This window comes from Scleropages formosus, chromosome 12 (genome assembly GCF_900964775.1).
Source record: "Scleropages formosus chromosome 12, fSclFor1.1, whole genome shotgun sequence".
Lineage (NCBI taxonomy): Eukaryota > Metazoa > Chordata > Actinopteri > Osteoglossiformes > Osteoglossidae > Scleropages > Scleropages formosus.
In genome coordinates this window covers 15,853,041-15,872,108 of record NC_041817.1, presented here as the reverse complement: position 1 = coordinate 15,872,108, position 19,068 = coordinate 15,853,041, and the positions used below count along the sequence as shown (strand labels likewise).

The window sequence follows — 19,068 nt, the reverse complement described above, 5'->3', positions numbered from 1 at the left end:
ACATCTCACCAACAAACCATGATTCTGTCAAATGTCAAATTTGTCAACTGTTTTATGCTATTACTCAAAAAGGCAAAAAAAATTACAAATGCACTAGGTTTAGAGTTTATAACAGATTTCAGAACTTATATCTGGCTTTGAACACAAGGAAACTGGGTCTGTAACCAGAACATTTGGTTCAAGTTCAAGGTTTATTATTGTCATAAGTACAAGTACCGCGTGTACACACAAGTACCATTAAATTCTTGTTTGAGTGCTTCTCCACAGACTATGAACAAAAAAACAATAGATAATATTCGACAAAAACAAAACAATAACAACAAGGAACGCCAATAACAATAAATAACAGTAACAGTAAATAACAATAAGTAACAATAGACAGCCAGAGACAATAAGTAACAATAGACAGTATTTAAAACTGAGAATAGTTAAAGTGACAGTGCAAGTAATCTGCTCGTGTGAATGTAAAGTTTCAGTAAAAACAATGCTCAGCTGACAACATACATACAACACATGATCGTCACTGAGACAGTTAATACGGTAATTGGACTAACACAGCCACATAGACTACGTGCAGGTCAGCAGGTGGCGCAATGGCTAAGCCACCGCTTTGAAGTCGAAGGAGCCAGGTTCGATTCCCAGCCTTGCTTGCCTTGAGACTAATTTTAACCCGAAAATGCCCAGCTATACACGGATAAGTCACTCTGGACGTCGTTTTGATCGAAGCATCGGTCCGGATAAACTGTAATTTGCAATTTAATAGTGCTTGCATTTTCGTCAGGGGAAGTGCGATGATGATCCACCGCAGCAGGACCGCTACTGACGCCACGACACTTCGGGTGAAAGACCCCTACCGAACACTCCCGCACTGTTCGAGAAACCCGGGGCTCATTACGTCACCTCCTACACTCGTACGCAGCCTCGCGGGACTTTTCTGCTCCTGATCAAGTGGCGGAACGAGTAAGCAACCACGCTTCCACACCGCAGTCCACCTTGCGGGCTCATCGGCGAAACAAACCTATAATTCCTTCAGTTCAAAGAAAATTCCATTGTCACGATTTACGTTCTTGTGCCTCCGACCCCCCTCCCCCTCCCCCTCCCCCTCCCCCTCCCCCTCCCCCTCCCCCTCCGAACACCCTGCCGCCAAGCGGCGAGCGCGTGCGCCAGTCGACGTGACGTCACATTCAGCATGGCGGTCAAGGTGACTCTGGCTCCAATGCACTTATTTTGAATATCCCCGTTAGCTTTCGCGCTCTGTTTTAACATGTGTTTTTGCCGCTGCTCGTCAGTAGTGCAGGGTGTGTGTCCTGTGCACATCGCCGCGTGTCACGCGCCCAGTTTCTGCATCGGCGCGAATCCCCCGGCCTCGCGCTACTGTGTGTCCCGTCTCTGAACGTTCGGTTCGGTTCGTTCTCTCTGACTCTGTGTGTGTTTTTTCGGGTGTTTTAGCCTAAAATTTAGGTTTCAGACGTTCCGCCTGGTGCTAAATTACCCGGTGCGGTCCAGCTGCATGTCCCCCGGCGTTGTACGCGTGTGTTTTTTTTTGTATTTTTGTTTTGGAAGTTCTGTGGACCCTACCGTACGTACTGTGTTTTTGTGTGTGAGAAAGAGATTAATTTTAGATATTTTTGTTACACGAACGCTCGGTTACATGTGTAATATAATGGAAAAAGGGTCATGAACGGGTTTCATTCTGTCTCGTATGCTGTTGTTGAGGTGTGTGTGTCGGTTCTTGTGTGCTCTCTCGTCGTGTGTGTGTGTGTGTGTGTGTGTGTGTGCGCGCGCGCGCGCGCCACAGCACAGTTCAGTGCGCCCCTCATTTGTACTCTTCAGGAAGACCCTCAAAGACATCTTCTCCTGGGCCTCAAGCCCAGCTGTGTGTGTGTGCCGTGTGTCCCCCGTCACCTGCCCTTTCGTTTCTGCCCCAGGTGCAGTCCACAAAAAGAGCCGATCCCAACGAGCTGAAGGCCATCTTCCTCAAGGTAAGAGGAGCAGTGGATGGATGCCCCCATCCAAAACAGCACACACACACACTCTCTCTCCGTCATCAGTTTTGGCTCCTTGCATCTTTTCTGTGAACATAGATGAATTTTTGGATGGCAGCAAGCTTTTTTTAGATTAGGCGAAAAGTAAGTGATGCTTCCAAATCCATTTCTTTATTTAGCTGATGCTTTTCTCCAAAGCGACTTACGGGTAAGCTACTTACAATGTTTTACCCATTTACACAAGTGGGTAGTTTTTACTGTTTCAATTCAGGGTAAGTACCATGCTCAAGGGTAGTGCAGCAGCAGAGGTTCAAACCTGGGTTATGTGAGTGCAAGGCTGTCACTCTGGCTACACCAGTAATGAAAATTATTTGCCATGTTTGGATTTGCTTTATTGGTTATACTTGTAATTTCCATGGTTCAAATCTCACTCCTATTGTAATACCCTCAAAGCAATTACCCTGAAAAGATAGTTAGAATACCCTCCTGTATATATTGGTAAATTATTGTAAAGCCTACTCTGCAAGTCACTTTGGATAAAGGTAATAGCTAAATAAAGATTTAGTGTGGACTGACCCTCCTTCTGTTCCTCTTGCCTAGAAAACTATGCAAGCGGTTGCTATGAGTTGCACTTGACTCAATGCCCGCACCACTGTTCAAGGGAAGTTCAGCATCACTAATCAGTATCTTTCAAAGACACTTGATGGTTCTCAGAAAAGGGTTTAAAAGTGCAGTGCAACAAACCTGTGACTCATAATCCCTCTTTTATTATACTGGTCCATGACTGGACTGGCATTATAATACAATTACGTTTACTCATTTAGAAAAAAGTGTTTCTCAAAGGGGACATCCGGGTTAAGAGTACGCAGTGTGAGTGTATGTTATAGAGTCCGTAACCACATGCGCTGAGAGCCCTGTTTTGGCTAGATGTGCAGCACTCCACCCTACCATAGGGTTAGTGTTGGGATACATGTGGTGTGGCTGGAGTCCAGGACGCTTCAAGAAAGGTCACAGAACGTTCCCGGACTAATTCCGGAGCCCTGCTTGCACCCAGGAATTTCTCCTCATTTGACTTCCTTTAGAGCTTGACATTTATGTGACCCTTCTGCTGGGTAAGCCAGGTGTGAAAGGTCATCAGTGTGAATACAATGGCTGTGTTCAAGTCTTGATTTCTGAAAGGAAAATGGTCTCAGATTTTTACCACTCATTGTTGAATGTCTTCAGTTCTATTAGTTAGGGGTTTATTGCTAGAAACTTTGTTGGATTTCTGTTTGGAAAACTTCTTGATTCCTCCTATGCTTTGAACTACTGAAAAGTTAGTCAATAACCAAGTTTTAATATGCCATTGGACTAATTTATAAGAGTTTATTGCTTTATTATTAAATGGATGTGTTCAGATAGGCTGGTCAAATCATCAGGGCCGCTTTAGGAAAGTTTAGAAATTGTCATTGTTGTTTCATCCGTGTAAGTATTATAGGTGTTGTGGCTAACTGTTACTTAGAACTCACACTTTGGAGAAGCCCATGAGCCAGAGATGTTTCCGGTGACAGGGTACGTAACTGTTTGGCAGGGCACCTGGCGACTGGCCTTTTTGTAGTACACACTCTCAGGAGTTGTATTTCCTTTGCTGTTGCTGCTGGGAGCCGAAATATAACCTTGTCTGAAACGTGTTCTGTGGTCTTTTTAAGAGGCTGTGGTTGTTTTTTTAAATGGTTTGTTTTGGCTCTGTTTTTGAGTTTTTATTAACTTGTATACTGTTTGTGTAGCTGTGTGTCTGACTGAGCAGCCCCTCACCTGGCTGGTCTCTCTCTCTTTTGTTAGCACGCCAGTGTTGTGGACAAGGATGGAGAATATTACATGACCCCCAGTGACTTTGTGCAGAAGTTCCTTGGCCTACACACGCAGCTTCACCACAACCCCAGGACTGTGCAGCTTATTGCCGGGGTGGCTGACACCACCAAAGATGGGTGGGTGCCTCTCAGCCTCCTCCTTACATTACTTTTAATGGTAACAAACAACCAAGCAGTGTGTATATATGCTCAGAATCGATGCCAGTCTACAGGGTAGCTAGAATATGATACGTGACAGAACTAACCTACATGTATCATTTAATTGTTTACGTGTTTGAATAGTTTCTCAGAAAAGGGAAGGTTGTCACATCTATTATGAAGTTATAGTGCACAGTTTAGAAGCACTGCACAGTGGCTACCAGATAGTCCTCATAAATAACCGCTTCATTCAGGCCACTGAAAGAATTGTTTGGCTGTAAATCCGCTATAAATTACATTGTGCGATAAGAGTAATAAAATGAGCTCCCTCGTCAATTTTAAAGAGTACTGTAGACATGCCTAACACTTTCTCTCCCTACATCTTGAAAGCGATTGAGTGTGTGTCGTTCAGTATAGTATTCCTGCATTTTGCAATGGATATTGTCTTTGTGTTGGTTTATGTCTAATTGTTTTTTTCAGGAGGCAGAAGCAAACGCCTGTTGCATTCAGAGCTTCTGTTTGAAAGTAATGGCTTTCCAAGCTATTTTGATGACACTAAACTTTTAATTCTCATTCAGTTTCGATCTTCAAATGTGTAGTTTTTAGTCTATGGAAAAAAATGTCTTGGGACGCATGTCACACTTAATTCAGAAAACATGCTGCATGATAATGTTTGTCTCTTTAATTTTTGTTTTAATTTACCTACTTGCAAAAATGACCCCTCTGATCAATATTGATTTAATTTACATCTGTGTTGCTTGTTTACTCTGTTTGGTTATGTTGTGTAAGCATTACTTTAAAGAGAAATTGACCTCTAACACAGTGCTCTTCTTCCTCAGACTGATCTCTTTCCAGGAGTTTCTGGCCTTTGAGTCGGTACTTTGTGTCCCGGATGCCCTTTTCATAGTAGCCTTTCAGTTATTTGACAAGACGGGAACAGGGAATGTCTCGTTTGGTAAGTATGTCAGGAATTCACCCTGTTCGTTGACGCAGAAATTTAGCACTGCAGTTTTTATTAAAAATAGTAAAATTCTTAATTCACTGGTAATGTAGTGGTTATTGATGATGGCAGTTGCTGAGGTCTTGAATCTTTGTAATTTAGCTTCAAACCTGTAGGGAAACAATGCAACAATTTTCTGCACAATTTTTAAAAATCTACGATTCCAGTTGCCTGCTGTCAGTCACATTTAAAGCTTGTATTAAATTAGTATATGTGTAATAGGCGACTTGGACACTAATACTTCCACAGCGCCAATGATAGCCCACTTTGGTCAATGTGTAGCCACCCCAATTGGCCCATGCCCAGCTATGTGTTGCTGTTCTGAGCCATGCAGTACTGCTTCATTTGCTGCAACTGCACAAACAAGCAAGATAATTGCTCTGATGCTGGTGCTATCTAACAAAAAGCAGCTGTAGCTTCAACATGGGGAAGGACCTAGAATGCAAGCCAGGCTTTGCAATAGAGCTTTTTTGATGCTGATTGCATCATAAGCGACAAATGTTGGGCATTCTGCATCTAGTGGAGTCCAAGGGACATGAGATGAGATTTTCATGATGCTGTTTTTTTTGTGTGTGTGTGTGTGTGTGTGTGTGTGTGTGTGTGTGTGTGTGTAATGTCTCAACAATGACTGGTTTCTGAGAAAATACCTGCTGAACAAAACATATTGTTTGCTGTTTCTGTGGATTGATTGCTTTTTCTTAATGCAGAAAATGTGCGAGATATTTTCAGCCAGACCACTGTCCACCACCACATCCCATTCAACTGGGACTGTGAATTCATCAGGCTGCACTTTGGTCATGACCGAAAGAAACACCTCAGTTACCTGGAGTTTACGCAGTTCCTGCAGGTATAGACCTGTCCACATGTGTCTTAGCTTTGATTTGTCCGTGTCTGTAACTGTAGACATGACTGTTTATTCATCATGCAGCTGGGTAGGAATTAAGTATCAGATAGGCACAAAGGTACCAGTGTTGTTTTATCAAGTTAGTCAATTTTTTGGTTTGTTTTTAATGTATAAAGATTGTTTTAGTCAGTCAACAGTGATATGTACAGTATCAGTCAAAATTTTGGCTGGTAACCTGGGCAATAAGTGCATGGGGCAAACTGGACAGAACAGTGGAACCAACCTGTGATTGTCCCACACCTTTGGGAATTGCTGCAGAAGAGCTGAAATTACTCACTAAGTGATTTCCTGATCAGGCTTGTTAAACGTATTGTGACAACCACTTTCCAGCAAGTGTGGTCACAGTTTTTGCTGGTACTGTAAGTACTGTCGTGTCATGTTTCCCAGTTTGCACCTTGTGGGTGTAGTCTGCCAACTCAGTCCATCACTGAAAAGAAGCAGTGGAGAAGAGATGGATACACAATTTATCCCTTATTAATAGTTGGAAAAAATGTCCTGCAAAATGTGGTATTTTGTTACTGCCTGGTTTAGAACAATGGCTGGCCACTGCCAGTTTTCCAGGGCTTCAGTGCTCCTGCAAAGTGGATATTTGCTGAGGTGATTACTCTGTGGCTGGCATTGCAGCTCCCACATGGTATCTGTCACTATAGGTCCTCAGTAAACAATTTCCAGAGCAAAACTGTCACCTTATCCTGTCATACAGACACAAAACACATTTTAAGTCACCAAGCCTAATCAGATGCAAGTGTTAGTGTCCACAGATTGTATATAAAGGAAAAAAGTCACATCATTGCTTTTGATGTTCAGATAATGTTGAGTTTCTACTCCAATGCAATAAATTAGTGTTCTGCCCAACTTTTCACACAGGCAATCACTGATGAGATCAGCATATAAATACAGTATTAAAAAGCGTGTTTGTTCAAATTAATGTTCTTTGGCTGCTTAGTAAGTATGCCAGCTTAACACAGAACTGTTGTTTGCATACATTGAAGTAGATAACAGTGCTACCGGACATATATGGAGAGAAGGAGCTGCAAGTACTAAATGGGTGTCTTTTGTTTCTGTAGTACTTAGCTGAGCTCTCCTTTTCCATCTTGCTTGTTATTCACACATACCCCTCCAAACTATTTCCTAGATCTCAAACCCTTCTCACCCTGTTTAAAGCTGCAGTGGGTCTGACCATTGGGTTGGCTGTGTGTAAGTGAGATTCACTGTGGCTCAGGTCACAAAACGTTGTGCATTTGCTGTGAGCTGCAGCTCACAATAGCAGTTGTAGCCGGCCAGCAGAAGAGGCTGATCAGTTCTTACTGTGCCATTGACCCTCCGGTCAGGCAGACCCTGCCCCCCGCCAACCCCTGATTGCATGGCAATCATGTTCAATTATTTCCCCAGCTGTCGCGGACACACCTGTTTCCTCCCCTGGGCCTTGAGCTGGTATCAGGGTTCACCTGGCATGGTTTTCATTAGATGCAGTCCTGGAGGGTAACGAGAACCAGCACCCACACGTCACCATTGATACATATGACAATGTATTGCTACTGTAGGGCTCTGCAGAAGGCATGATGCTACAGCACTTTCTGTAATATGGAGGGATGCACATTCTTTTCCACAGTGGACTTTCAGTCATTTATTGGGAGGGGTTTCTTGCTGTTGGAAGTAATTTCATGTGTTACCCTGTAGGAGCTGCAGCTGGAACATGCCCGGCAGGCCTTTGCACAGAAGGACAAGGGCAGGACCGGCACCATCTCTGCCCTGGACTTCAGCGACATCATGGTCACCATCCGTCACCACATGCTCACACCTTTTGTGGAGGAGAACCTTGTGTCAGTGAGTGAAGGAGCGGTCAGCAGGGTGAGGGAGGGTGGCTTGGGGAGGTTAATGGACTGGCCAAGCATGCCTCACCAATCTCTTCTTTCCACCTGCAACGCAGGCTGTGGGAGGTGGCACCTCACACACAGTCAGCTTCTCCTACTTCAACGCCTTCAACTCGCTGCTGAATAACATGGAGCTCATCCGCAAGATCTACAGCACCCTGGCCGGTTCACGGAAGGACACACTGGTTACTAAAGGTGACTCTGTCACTGTCGCCACTTGCGGCTTGGTATATTGAATCAGCCTTTAGTTGCACACCTTGTTGATTCTGTTGCCCTTGTTTAGTACCATGCATTTGGACAAGTTGCTTGTCGTAGTTTTGGCATCCTCTGTGTTTTTATTTTTTTTTCCTGATCCACACTAGATGGAAACTTAAAGATGCCTTGAAAAGGGACCTTCATCCCAACTCTTCATTGACATTTTTCTTTCTCTTTGAACCAGAGGAGTTTGTTAATGTCGCTAATAAGTTTGGTCAGATCACTCCAATGGAGATCGATATCCTGTACCAGCTGTCCAGTCTTCACTCCCACTCTGGGTAAGAACAGCCCCAAAATCCCTCTCCTTGTCTGAGGAAGTATTTGCAGCTTAGGCCCCTCTTTAATGCTATGATGCCTCAGGACGACTTAAGGTGAATTTTTCTACTGTTTTTTCCCAATACATTTGCCTAAAACTCCTTTTGTTATTAACATGTAAGTACATTTTAGCTTTTACACCCGTCTGCAATGAATAAGACGTGAGGTGCGTTTCTTATTAAGCTGCTGTTCACTAAACTGGGGCGGCTGCTGGTTGAATGTTTGCTGGCAAATTAACTCTGGGGCATTGTTTACAAGGTGTGGAGATAGCAGTGAGCTCTTTGTGTTCCACTGGCAAACTTGGATGCGGGGCACTTATTTGTTTGTTTCCGATCATTCCTGGCTGCTTCTGAGCCATGTGCTGCCAGCTCATCTTTTGAATGTTTTGTGAATGTGTGTGGGTACAACAGTAAAGCAGCAGTAACACAGCACTCAGGAGCCAGTAAAAGCATGTGGAAAATGTGAGCTCACTGCCCTGCTTCTGGCCTCAGGAGGCTGAATCTTGCAGACATCGAAAGGATAGCGCCACTGGAGGAGGGCGCACTCCCGTACCACCTGGCCGAGATCCAGAAACAGGTAGGCGATGAAAAGCAGTGATGTCATTCATGTTCAGAATAGCAAAATATTTATGCCCAGGCAACACCTATGTTGTATTTTTCAGTCATGTTTAAGGGTATCATACTGTGTTGTTATGAGGTCTATGAAATTCAGATGCATATTAATTCCTTCTACCTTTCATGGATATATTGTGTAAATTATGGCAGTAAGTGTGTTTTGAGCCTGGTCATAGTGCTGACTGTCTTAAGCAATCCCTTGCAAGCACACCTTAATTTCTACTTATTCTAACCATCTAAGTGTAGTTCATGGCATATGGGTGCAGCAAGTAGCACTGGTGTCACACTACTCTTAGACTGCCTGTTTTGACTCTCTCTGTGGAGTTTGCATGTTTTCCTCATGACTGTGTGGATTTACTCCCACAGTTCAGAGAGTCATGGTGTAAGGCAATGGTAAATTACTTCTGTTGCCTCCCTAACTGTGAAAACCAGGCAAGTGGTCAACCAAGTTTTGACTTTGAGTCAATAGCGCTTACCCTTCCATAATGTGGTGGCTAAACTGTTGAGGGCCTAAGTCTGAACCGTATCCAGTCTTCTAAATGTGAAAGGGCTTAATAGGCTGCTGTTCCAAGGTGCAGCACATGGTAGTGCCTTTTAAATCTGAAGTCTGAAACGCTCGGTGAGAGCAGTGACCATTGGTCCGGTGCTTGACCACCAAGATTCTCATGGATGAGAGACTTATGTAAGAAGGTTTTGAATACCAGTGTGAGCATTATAATGTTCTCCCCTTTGTTGCAGTGAATTATGTATACCTAATAGGATAATAGCCTCCCCATTACTTCCAAGACATGAGTAGGGGGGTTGTAATGTTTCCTGCATTAAAAGGCTGCTGCTTTGAATTCATGAACTACATATTCATTAGATGGAGTTGCTGCTGTGAAAGTCTTTGCTGGAGGGCTATTTTCTAGATCCAGCCTTTTCAATGTGAAGAGCCTTTGGCTTGTTCCGGCTGGTCATGTCCACGCCAAGTCAGAATTCAGCATGGTTGTGCTTCTTTGGAATGGTGTAGTGTCTCGTGGAAAGCATGGCCAGTCAGTGTGATGGTTAAGCAGGAGAAAAGCAGGGCGATCTGGATGTTCCTGCAACTGCTGTGCTGGAAGGAAGCTGCTAATGCGTTTGAGCCTTTGATCACGTCTACTCCCTCATTAACATTCTGCCCTCAGCACAACCAGCTGTGATTGAGGACGCAGGCGGGATCGTGACACATGGCCTCACTCCGAGCAGGACAGACATAATCCTGCGTTCGCACGGGACAGGAAAATCTGTTTTTTCCCCTCCTTTAGCCACAAGTACTATGGGTTTATTTTTTTTTCCCACAGTCCAGAAAAGGAAATGTTTGCAGTGTTCACAGTTTAAAAAAAAAAAAAAATAAATACATCAAAAGAGGTTAGTTACTACAGAGGTGTTTCTCACCATAGTAAGCAGGTATGTATCTGGTCAAATGATGGACATCAGCAGTTTTCTCCCATTGTACACCAACGTGCACTTTTCACACTGTGGAGAAGTAATACGCTAATTCTGTAGCATTCTGCCACCTTCCCCCTCCTGTCACATGGCCCAAAAATTCCTGCACTGCCTTGTATCTGATACTGAACTGTTTTACAGAGGGCGATTATGTCTCCTCCCTGATCTCCTGTCTGTCTCCAGAGTGATTTGACTGTCTGCTCTCCCCCACCCCACAGCAGGCGTATGGGGACATGGCGCGGCCTATCTGGCTCCAGGCAGCAGAGTCTGCCTACAGGTTCACCTTGGGCTCTATCGCTGGAGGTGAGTGATACCCCTCTGGCTCTGTGCAGGGGTAACCTGAGGCCCCGGGGCCTGCCCACTGTACCGAGGAGGAGGTCTTTGATTCTTGCCGCCCGTCTGAGGGTCTAGCCTTCTGACGCCCTAGTACTGATGGCTCCAGACTGTCTTGGGACAGTGAGCTCCGGGATGATACTCATGCTCCAGAGCCACACTGAGACCTCTGTCTGGTCAATCACATGAAAGCAATAGAGACATAGAAGTTCCCACAGAAAGGTTCTGTGCAAGAGATTCTCTGAAGGGCTTTTTCACAGTCTTACAATAACAATTTAAAATTGCAGTTGCTTAGCAATGGCAACAGTGGGTACTTGAAGCATGGAGGCCATTATTATGAAATATATAGAGAAGCTTTTCCAAAGCTGCTCAGATGCCTAGGCAAGAGGAGTCATGCTACCAGCAACTTGTTGCACTGTTCACAAGTCAGTTTACAGGGTTGGTGTCCACAGGCAAGTACCCCTGTTTGAGTCTTAACCACTGTTTTAGAATGTAGCCAATGGGAAGGTGTCCCAACTGGTTCTTCCTCTCTCCCCCCAGGGCTGGGGTGTCTTAAAAGCCCTACATTTAGAGGCACGCTTTCAAATGTCTACACAAAGAGCTCCTTGTGAGTGGTACCTCTGCCTGCTGTGTGTGTTGAGCCCCATGTGGGGAGCTTGCCTCCTGTTTTTGACTGGATGGTGTGTCTGGCAGCCACGGGGGCAACGGCCGTGTACCCGATCGACCTGGTGAAGACACGCATGCAGAACCAGCGCTCCACAGGCTCCTTTGTGGGAGAGCTCATGTACAAGAACAGCTTTGATTGTGCCAAGAAGGTGCTCCGCTATGAGGGATTCTTTGGCTTTTACAGAGGTGAGGAGGGATCTGTACTGTGACCTGGGAGGGTTATATTATATTACGCAACAAATGCCTTTCTTTAGGGAGTTCTAGCACTTGTTACAGGAAAGGTGTAACAACAGCATAAAAGCCATATGAGATAAACTTCAGAACAGCTCTACTTACTGCGGTGTGGCCACAGCCCACTGTGTAGTTTGCAAGACTGTAAAACTCAGTATCAGGGCAGAAGGTGGCGTAGTGTCAGTATCAGGGCAGAAGGTGGCATAGTGGTTAGAACTACCAACATCTGACTTGGCGATTGCATTTTCGAGTCCCACCTTCTTCTGAAGTACCATGAAAAACTCCTCCAGGGGAAAAAAAAGATAGTTGTAAGATGGTTAAATAATTATAGGTAGCTTAATATTCATGGATATATGTAAATGTAATGAAAATGAATAATTGTAAATATAACTATAAATTAAAATTGAGTTCTTCAAGGGCTGGTGTAGTAAGTCCTCACTGGGTCAGTAGGTCCATGATGAGGTGCAGTTTGGGTGGTGCTATCTTTACCTACACACAAAAACTAGGCAGGAAGAAAGGGTGTTCAAGGTTAAAGGTTGGAGCATGTGTTGTGTGTGCGCACCCATGCAATAAGCTCAAACGCCAGAGTTGGAGGCACATGGAGAAGGTCAAGACTGCCACCTACTGCTTGCTTAGGCACGGACAGCTCGCTCAGTCCTCTTTCTCTCTGTTATGCTGAACCCACCCCAGTCCTGCAGCCACCCTGCTGAGGAGACAGTGATTCTGCGAGAGGCAGTTGCACTCGGCTGTCTTGTGGTTCCACGCCGCAGAGTCACTCGGCAGCCCTTCTGAAAACTTATCTCCCTGGCCAAAGGCAGGGTGAACAGCCCAGCTGTCTTCATCGCTAGAGCACTTTTTTTGTTCCCTGTCACTAAGTTAAAACCCACTTCATATTTCTGAAAATCCCTGTGTACTCTGGTAATGCACTGTGTAAAAAAAAGTTTAATTGCCCTAAGTAAGCAATATTTTTGCAGGTCTGTAACCTAAATAATGGTTATGCTTTCATCACATCTCTTTTGCAGGCCTTTTGCCACAGCTCATAGGTGTTGCCCCAGAGAAGGCTATCAAGCTCACGGTGAGTCCTTGCTTGAAATTCAGGATATATGAATTTAGTTTGCAGTAGTGTGAAAAGTAAGAATGTGTTTACCAATTCAGCGTATTTAACGTCAGTTTCTCAGGGTTCTGTACCCGATGTAGATGTCGGTCTTTCCATATGTCTGATTCCTCGTTCCCCTGCAGGTGAATGACTTTGTGAGGGACAAGTTCACCACGAAAGATGACACCATTCCTTTCTTTGCTGAGGTGCTAGCTGGTGGATGTGTGAGTATTGGTGATGAGGACTCTGTCCTGCCTCCTACACCCTCTGAAAATGTTCCTCTGAGGAGAAGGACTGAATGGTCTCCTCACTGCAGTGTTTGAGGGATGCTTCACCATTGGTACTACTTTTCCTGTTTGGCTCGTGTTTCTGGTGTTACTGCTATAATCATTTTTTTTCTCATTTTATTTGAGAACATTGCTTTCTCTTAACTGATCCTGTTTTCCAAGGTAGCTTACTATGCTAAGTACACCATTCTAGGCTACTTAAAATTGACCCTTTTAGAAGGGTTCTTTCTAGTGAGCTATTTAGGGTGAATCCCTTGCTCACAGCAGCAGGAATGCGAACCTGTTACAATTTTATGATTCTAACAATCAGACTACCTGCTGCCTCTTGCGTAATTGTTTGAATGTAAACAGTTGCTGCTATGTGTGACTGTTAAAATCTCACGGGATTTGTGTCCCGGCTGACCAGAACGTGGAGAGTTTTGCGAAGGGTGTAGTTCTTCCAGTGTATTAGTGTGCCATCAGTGTGTCAGCACTGAATCTTTCTTGATTTCAGATACAAGCTTAAATAAATGGGCAATCATATCTTGCTGGATGAAGAGACAACAGTCCTCCTGCCACACATGCAAGAGGGACTTTAAGACCCCTTAAGTTGAGAGTTAAGACAAAAGAAAGTTGAAACATTTATCTAACACCTGTGGATGTGTTTCTCTTTAAAAACTACCAGTGTAAGTTTTGCACAAGTGTTTCTGTAAATCTGTGGTAAAAGTCCCAGTTGTTGATAGAGCACTGACCTGCCTTGTCCCATGTGGGAGGCCTGGATGCTTTTTGGTCTCACAGGCCTGTAATTAGAAGCAATTTCAAGAAATTATACCTGTGAGTGGTCCTTATTTACCACAGCTAATTTTGTTTTCAGGATTTGGCATATTGGCATATCTCCACGCTGCTTGCGAGGGTGGAAACCCTAGTTGAACTAGACGAGCTTATACACTGACTGGGGAGGAACTGACAGTGCTGTGGAGAGGAGCGCCTTCAGGGCTGTGACCTCTGGCAGGGTTTAACTGATGGATGTGGTCCTGGGGGGGGAGCGGGGCATGTTAAACTTCCACTGTCCAGCTTGATTGACTTTGACAGCAGAGCCTGCGTCTGAGGCCTTTCGTGTAAAACATCTTTACCGTTTGACCAGGCGTGTATATGATGACAGTGACTTCACTACAGTAAACCAGTTTATTTTACAGCATGTACTCCACCACTGTTATAGGTTTCCTCCTGCGACACACTGAATATACTTTGCTGCAGTATTACACGGAGGTAGGTAATTGGAAACATGTCCCCTGTGTTGGTGCTGTAGTAGTATCTGCATGATGGAAGTGCGTCTTTTGGACATGCGAATGACTCGCGGAAGGAGTTAATGAGTTGCCAGATAGGCAGATAGCTGGTCTTAGGGTTCGAGGGGTCTAACTCCCCTGGAACTCTTTTTAGGCTTTAGGTCGGATGTTTACAGAGGACCCCTGCCCTTAGTGTCACTGAGGGCCTCCAAGGTCCTATTCATCTCAGGCTGGGTGATGAATGATGCTGGAGTCAGTGAGGATTCGACCTCAGGGGAGCGGGGGTGGCTGTCTCTGCCCAGCCTTATTGCCGGCAGGAGTACATGGCACCATCCCGGCGGAGTCCAGGGACAAGGAGGTGCCTTGGAGGTGCAGAGAATAGGGCAGAGGGCGAATGGATGGGGTCAGTGCCATACCTTCCAGCTACAAAGTGCCTGTCGCCTGCAACTCCACTGCTCCGGGACTGTCTGTCTAAGACGCTGTCCTTGTTGCACTGTGGCACAGTCCAAAATGATCACATTGTGCTTTTGATAATTTGGAATGCAGACCAGTGTAGAAATGTTTGTATGTTACAAACTGTTGAAAATTCTCTTGGATATAAAGTACTAGTGAAAAGTTAATTTTTTGGACAGAACTTTTTGTCCAACAGGCATTTGGTTAAGTTTTAGCAGTCTTACATTTATTCATTTAGCTGACAGTTTCTCCCAAAGCAACTTACAATGTTAATCTGTCTACAATTATTTACCCATTTATACAGCTGGGTAATTTCACTGAAGCAATTTAGGAAAAGTACCTTGCTCAAGGGTACTACAGCTGGAGGTGAGATTTGAACCTGTAACCTTTTGGTCCAAAGGTAGCTGTCTTAATGTTCTGCATTTTTAGATGCAGAATACTTTTGGGTTGCTTCCCTTTCACTCTTCTGTGCACTTTCTCCCGCTCAAATATTACCCAGGTGTACTCAAACTTTTGATTGGTGTTGTGTATGTGCAAAATTTTGTCTGTGTGTTCATCCTGGTTTTTTTGTGTACTTGTATGAGTGCTGTGGGGGGGTGCAGTGGCGCAGTGGGTTTGACCAGGTCCTGCTCTCTGGCAGGTCTGGGATTTGAGTCCTGCTTGGGGTGCCTTGTGATGGACTGGGATCCCGTCCTGGGTGTGTCCCCTCCCCCTCCAGCCTTGCGCCCTGTGTTGCTGGATTAGGCTCCAGTTCACCGTGACCCCATGTGTGTATGAATGCTGCTCCATTCGTGATGAGGGCTGCTCTGGGAAATGGGTACTGACATACCCAGAGTATAGCATAGGAGGCGGTTTCATGGTGGCAGTCAGCAGATGTGTTTAAGCATGTACCTGACTAATTCAGCTCACACAGGTTCCAGGTTTGCTGCCTCTTTGGTGTGGAGAAATGGACAGAGGAGGGGAGTCAAAGGGGGTCATTTTCAGTGTTGGTTTTGCAACTTTAATACTGAATGAAGTCAAATGAAATGTTATTTCTAATAGTTTCTTTTAAATATAAATGATTTCTAATAGTTTTTTTGGGCTTACTTAGTGAGTCTCATCTAGGCTTTCATTGTTTGCTCTATAACTGTGAAAAGCTGTATGTTCACTTGTAACTTGGGTGATGCTGAGTGGTTTACAGAATGGATGGAAGGATAGATGTCTAAAAATGGCTCTTTTGTCTGTAGATCTGTCATTAATATACCCCAGCCATTAATTTTTCCATACATGCACACAGAGTGCCTCCTTTGTCATGGGGGGTCTGAGGCACATTACTGAGGTCACTGAATTTGCCACTGACTCCACCTTTCTCTCTCCCCTCCTCCAGGCTGGAGGATCCCAGGTCATTTTTACAAACCCCCTGGAGATTGTCAAGATTCGGCTGCAGGTGGCGGGGGAGATCACCACGGGACCCCGGGTCAGCGCGCTGAGTGTGTTGCGGGACCTGGGCTTCTTTGGCCTCTACAAGGTACTGTTGCAGCTGATTGTCTCAAACTCACTGGCAGAAGGGTGAAATCATGTATGAAAAGGCTCTGAGAAGCAGTCGCTGTTCTGAGAAGTAATCGCCCTTGATAAATAAAGCTCCTATCAATATGTAATGACTGTGCAGTCATTTCATATTGATAGGAGCTTTATACTGTAGATATTGTATCAATGAATAAAACAGCTCTTTACTGAAAGTTTGAAATGCGAGGGGATTGAAGAACGTGGTGTCGCAGATGGCTGGAGAGACAACCATGGCTCTTTTCCAAAGACCAGTCCAATGTTGGTGTGTGGAGGATGGGGATTGTTCTTTATGACTTGCTGTTGCTCCTGTCCAAGTTTCTGTGGCTTTGCTTCACTCTTGTGTAATGTGTTCATGGTCCATATTTTAATGAATACCAGACAGCGAAGGGCGTGTTAAGTGTTTCTGCCCTCTTTGAGTGAATACAATAGACAAGGGGTCTGTGTCATTCCAGTTTGCCTCGACACATTTGCGCATGTGTGTCAATACATGTGCGAAAATGGTGCCATCGCAGGGCACCTCAGCTCTGCAGTGCCGCTCCATTGTTTGACACGGCTTTGCTTTAACTGCTCGCATGAAACTGGAAACTTTTATGTGCCTCACAACTGAAGACATTTTTTCAACTCTATGCAGCAGCTCCTCTTTACTGGCTGCTACTCTCTCCCGAGACCAGGCTGGATAAATCTGTATATCCACTGGATGACGTGTCTGCCTGCTCACAGAATGCTCTCGGTACCATGTACTGTGTGGCTAGAGACCTCGTACCTTACTGTATTAGTGATTCTCATATTAATGGACTCACTGCCAAATCTTCTGCGAGAAAGATGCATTCGGTAATATGACGTACAACTCATTTCTATGAAAATGAAACTCGCAACATGACAGAAATCTCAAAGGCAGCCATGCTTGGAAAGAAAACTGAAGTGCTGCTGAAGTACTCTTTCACCTGCAAGTGAATCTGTCGGATATTTTATTTGAGCGCTGCTGGATAAGAAAATAGTCGGATAGAGAGGACTAGCTCTAACGAGCAGTAAATGTGCTAAGCAATCGGACATGGTTGCTTTTGGCAGGCAGTTTCTGAGTGAAGGCATCCTTTGTCACCGATGTCCCCAGGGAGCGAAGGCCTGCTTCCTGCGTGACATCCCGTTCTCAGCCATCTACTTCCCGGTGTACGCCCACACCAAGGCGGAGCTAGCTGACGAACAGGGTCGACTGGGACCGCTGCAGCTGCTCGCTGCCGGCGCCATCGCAGGTGAGCAGGTGTACTAGTGTACATCTTGTCCGCCTCATTGGGGGAATATCTCAACTTGCTCGCTCGTATCCATAGCTGTGCTGAGAGAAGTGAGAAATGTCTAACAGGCAACAAGGGTAGATACACTGAGGGGCAGTAAGGTCCCTCCCTTCTCCCACAATGTTTACAAAAGTTTAGTGGGTAATTTTTATCTTGCTTGGAGAAATTTGTCCTTACAACTGTGAAGTTACTGTTTAAATGTAGAAAATGATTCAGGATTGCTTTTGAAAAACCCATGACTGGATTGAGCAAAAGGGCTAGAAGGGTGGTAAATCAGCTACTACTGAATGTGTGAGGTGGGGTCATGACATTGTCTATGAAAACACGCTCAGGTGTTCCTGCTGCCTCTCTGGTAACCCCTGCTGATGTCATCAAGACAAGGCTCCAGGTGGCAGCACGAGCCGGGCAGACGACGTACAGCGGAGTCATCGACTGCTTCTGGAAGATCCTGCGGGAGGAGGGCTTCAGAGCCCTGTGGAAGGGAGCTGGAGGTGGGGTCCTTGGCTGGGGAATGAGGCCCGCCATGGCTGCTGTAATGGCCCGATTAAGGCCTTCTGAGGTGTCGGTTCTAGCTTTGTAATGTCATCTCTGCTCTCTCAGCCCGCGTGTGCAGGTCCTCGCCTCAGTTTGCTGTCACTCTGTTGACCTATGAACTCCTGCAGAGATGGTTCTACATTGATTTCGGAGGGCAGTAAGTGCTTATGCCAACTTGTTAAAACCACTCTTGCAATTTCGGTTGTCTTTTGAAAGTTTTTGTGTATAATTTCTTGGAATCTTCCCACTTCAGAATAAAATAGTATTTTTAACGTTCTTATGAACAGACATGGCTAAGTATAACTAGCAAACCACACAGTTGGCTGCCCACTCTTAACATCTGCCATTTATGACATTCTCTTTTCCACAGCCGTCCTACAGGTTCTGAACCCACCCCCAAGTCCCGGATCTCCGAGCTGCCCCCAGCGAGCCCTGATCACGTGGGGGGCTATAGGCTGGCTGCTGCCACCTTCGCTGGGGTGGAAAACAAGTTCGGCCTGCACCTGCCCAAGTTCAAGTCGTCTGGTGTGGCGACAATCCAGCCATCTGCCCCTGGGGAGCCACAGGCCTCCTAGACTCATGGTGCTTGTGCCTCCTGCATAGTGGCTGCATGCTTCTTCAACTGGATATCCCGATCATACATCTCTAGGAATTGTTCTCCATCCTCCATTCTTGTTGAAGCGGAGATCTGAGACGAGGCTGCTCTGTTGCGACTTTGTTCTTGAGCATCCAAACTATATTTGTTTTATCTTCTGCATGGTAGTGCTTTGCATAGGTTGCACATATGGATACTGTACATATTGTACATCGGAGCAGAGAGCTGGAACTTGAGCAGAATGACACTGTTCTTCCTCAGCACTGCTTCAGCTTAACAAGCAGTATATCCCTCCCTGTCGCAATTGTATACTGTGGCTTATGTACAGGTGTTTTTCTGAATTTTGAGAAAGTCATAATTGGAAAATTAGGAAAT

At 45.2% G+C, this 19,068-nt stretch overlaps 1 protein-coding gene across 3 annotated transcripts; it reads left to right on the top strand.

The window, feature by feature from the left end:
• Window positions 1-896: 896 nt before the first annotated feature.
• On the top strand, window positions 897-19,045 carry LOC108920675 (calcium-binding mitochondrial carrier protein Aralar1-like). 3 transcript variants are annotated; one of them, XM_018729592.2, is made up of 18 exons: window positions 897-960; window positions 1,929-1,982; window positions 3,807-3,952; window positions 4,813-4,928; window positions 5,681-5,820; window positions 7,558-7,704; window positions 7,808-7,946; window positions 8,191-8,284; window positions 8,813-8,897; window positions 10,618-10,702; window positions 11,426-11,584; window positions 12,652-12,704; window positions 12,869-12,949; window positions 16,097-16,237; window positions 17,387-17,525; window positions 17,897-18,055; window positions 18,165-18,255; window positions 18,469-19,042. In XM_018729592.2, the coding sequence occupies exons 3-18, from the start codon at window positions 3,843-3,845 to the stop codon at window positions 18,671-18,673; spliced, it is 1,944 nt and encodes a 647-aa protein (XP_018585108.1). In that variant the 5' UTR covers window positions 897-960; window positions 1,929-1,982; window positions 3,807-3,842; the 3' UTR covers window positions 18,674-19,042. The 3 variants fall into 3 exon arrangements, with proteins under 3 accessions (XP_018585108.1, XP_018585107.1, XP_018585106.1); XM_018729591.2 differs by lacking the exon at window positions 897-960 and adding an exon at window positions 1,131-1,201; XM_018729590.2 differs by lacking the exons at window positions 897-960; window positions 1,929-1,982 and having other exon boundaries at window positions 3,938-3,952; window positions 4,454-4,928; window positions 18,469-19,045.
• The last annotated feature ends 23 nt before the right edge of the window (window positions 19,046-19,068 follow it).

Excerpts from the sequence above, each read along its gene's own strand:
- LOC108920675 (XM_018729590.2), top strand. The coding sequence starts at position 4,583 with ATGGAAAAAAATGTCTTGGGACGCATGTCACACTTAATTCAGAAAACA. Across the intron at positions 4,929-5,680 it reads AACAGGGAATGTCTCGTTTG|AAAATGTGCGAGATATTTTC; the intron begins GTAAGTATGTCA and ends TTCTTAATGCAG. Across the intron at positions 8,898-10,617 it reads TGGCCGAGATCCAGAAACAG|CAGGCGTATGGGGACATGGC; the intron begins GTAGGCGATGAA and ends CCCACCCCACAG.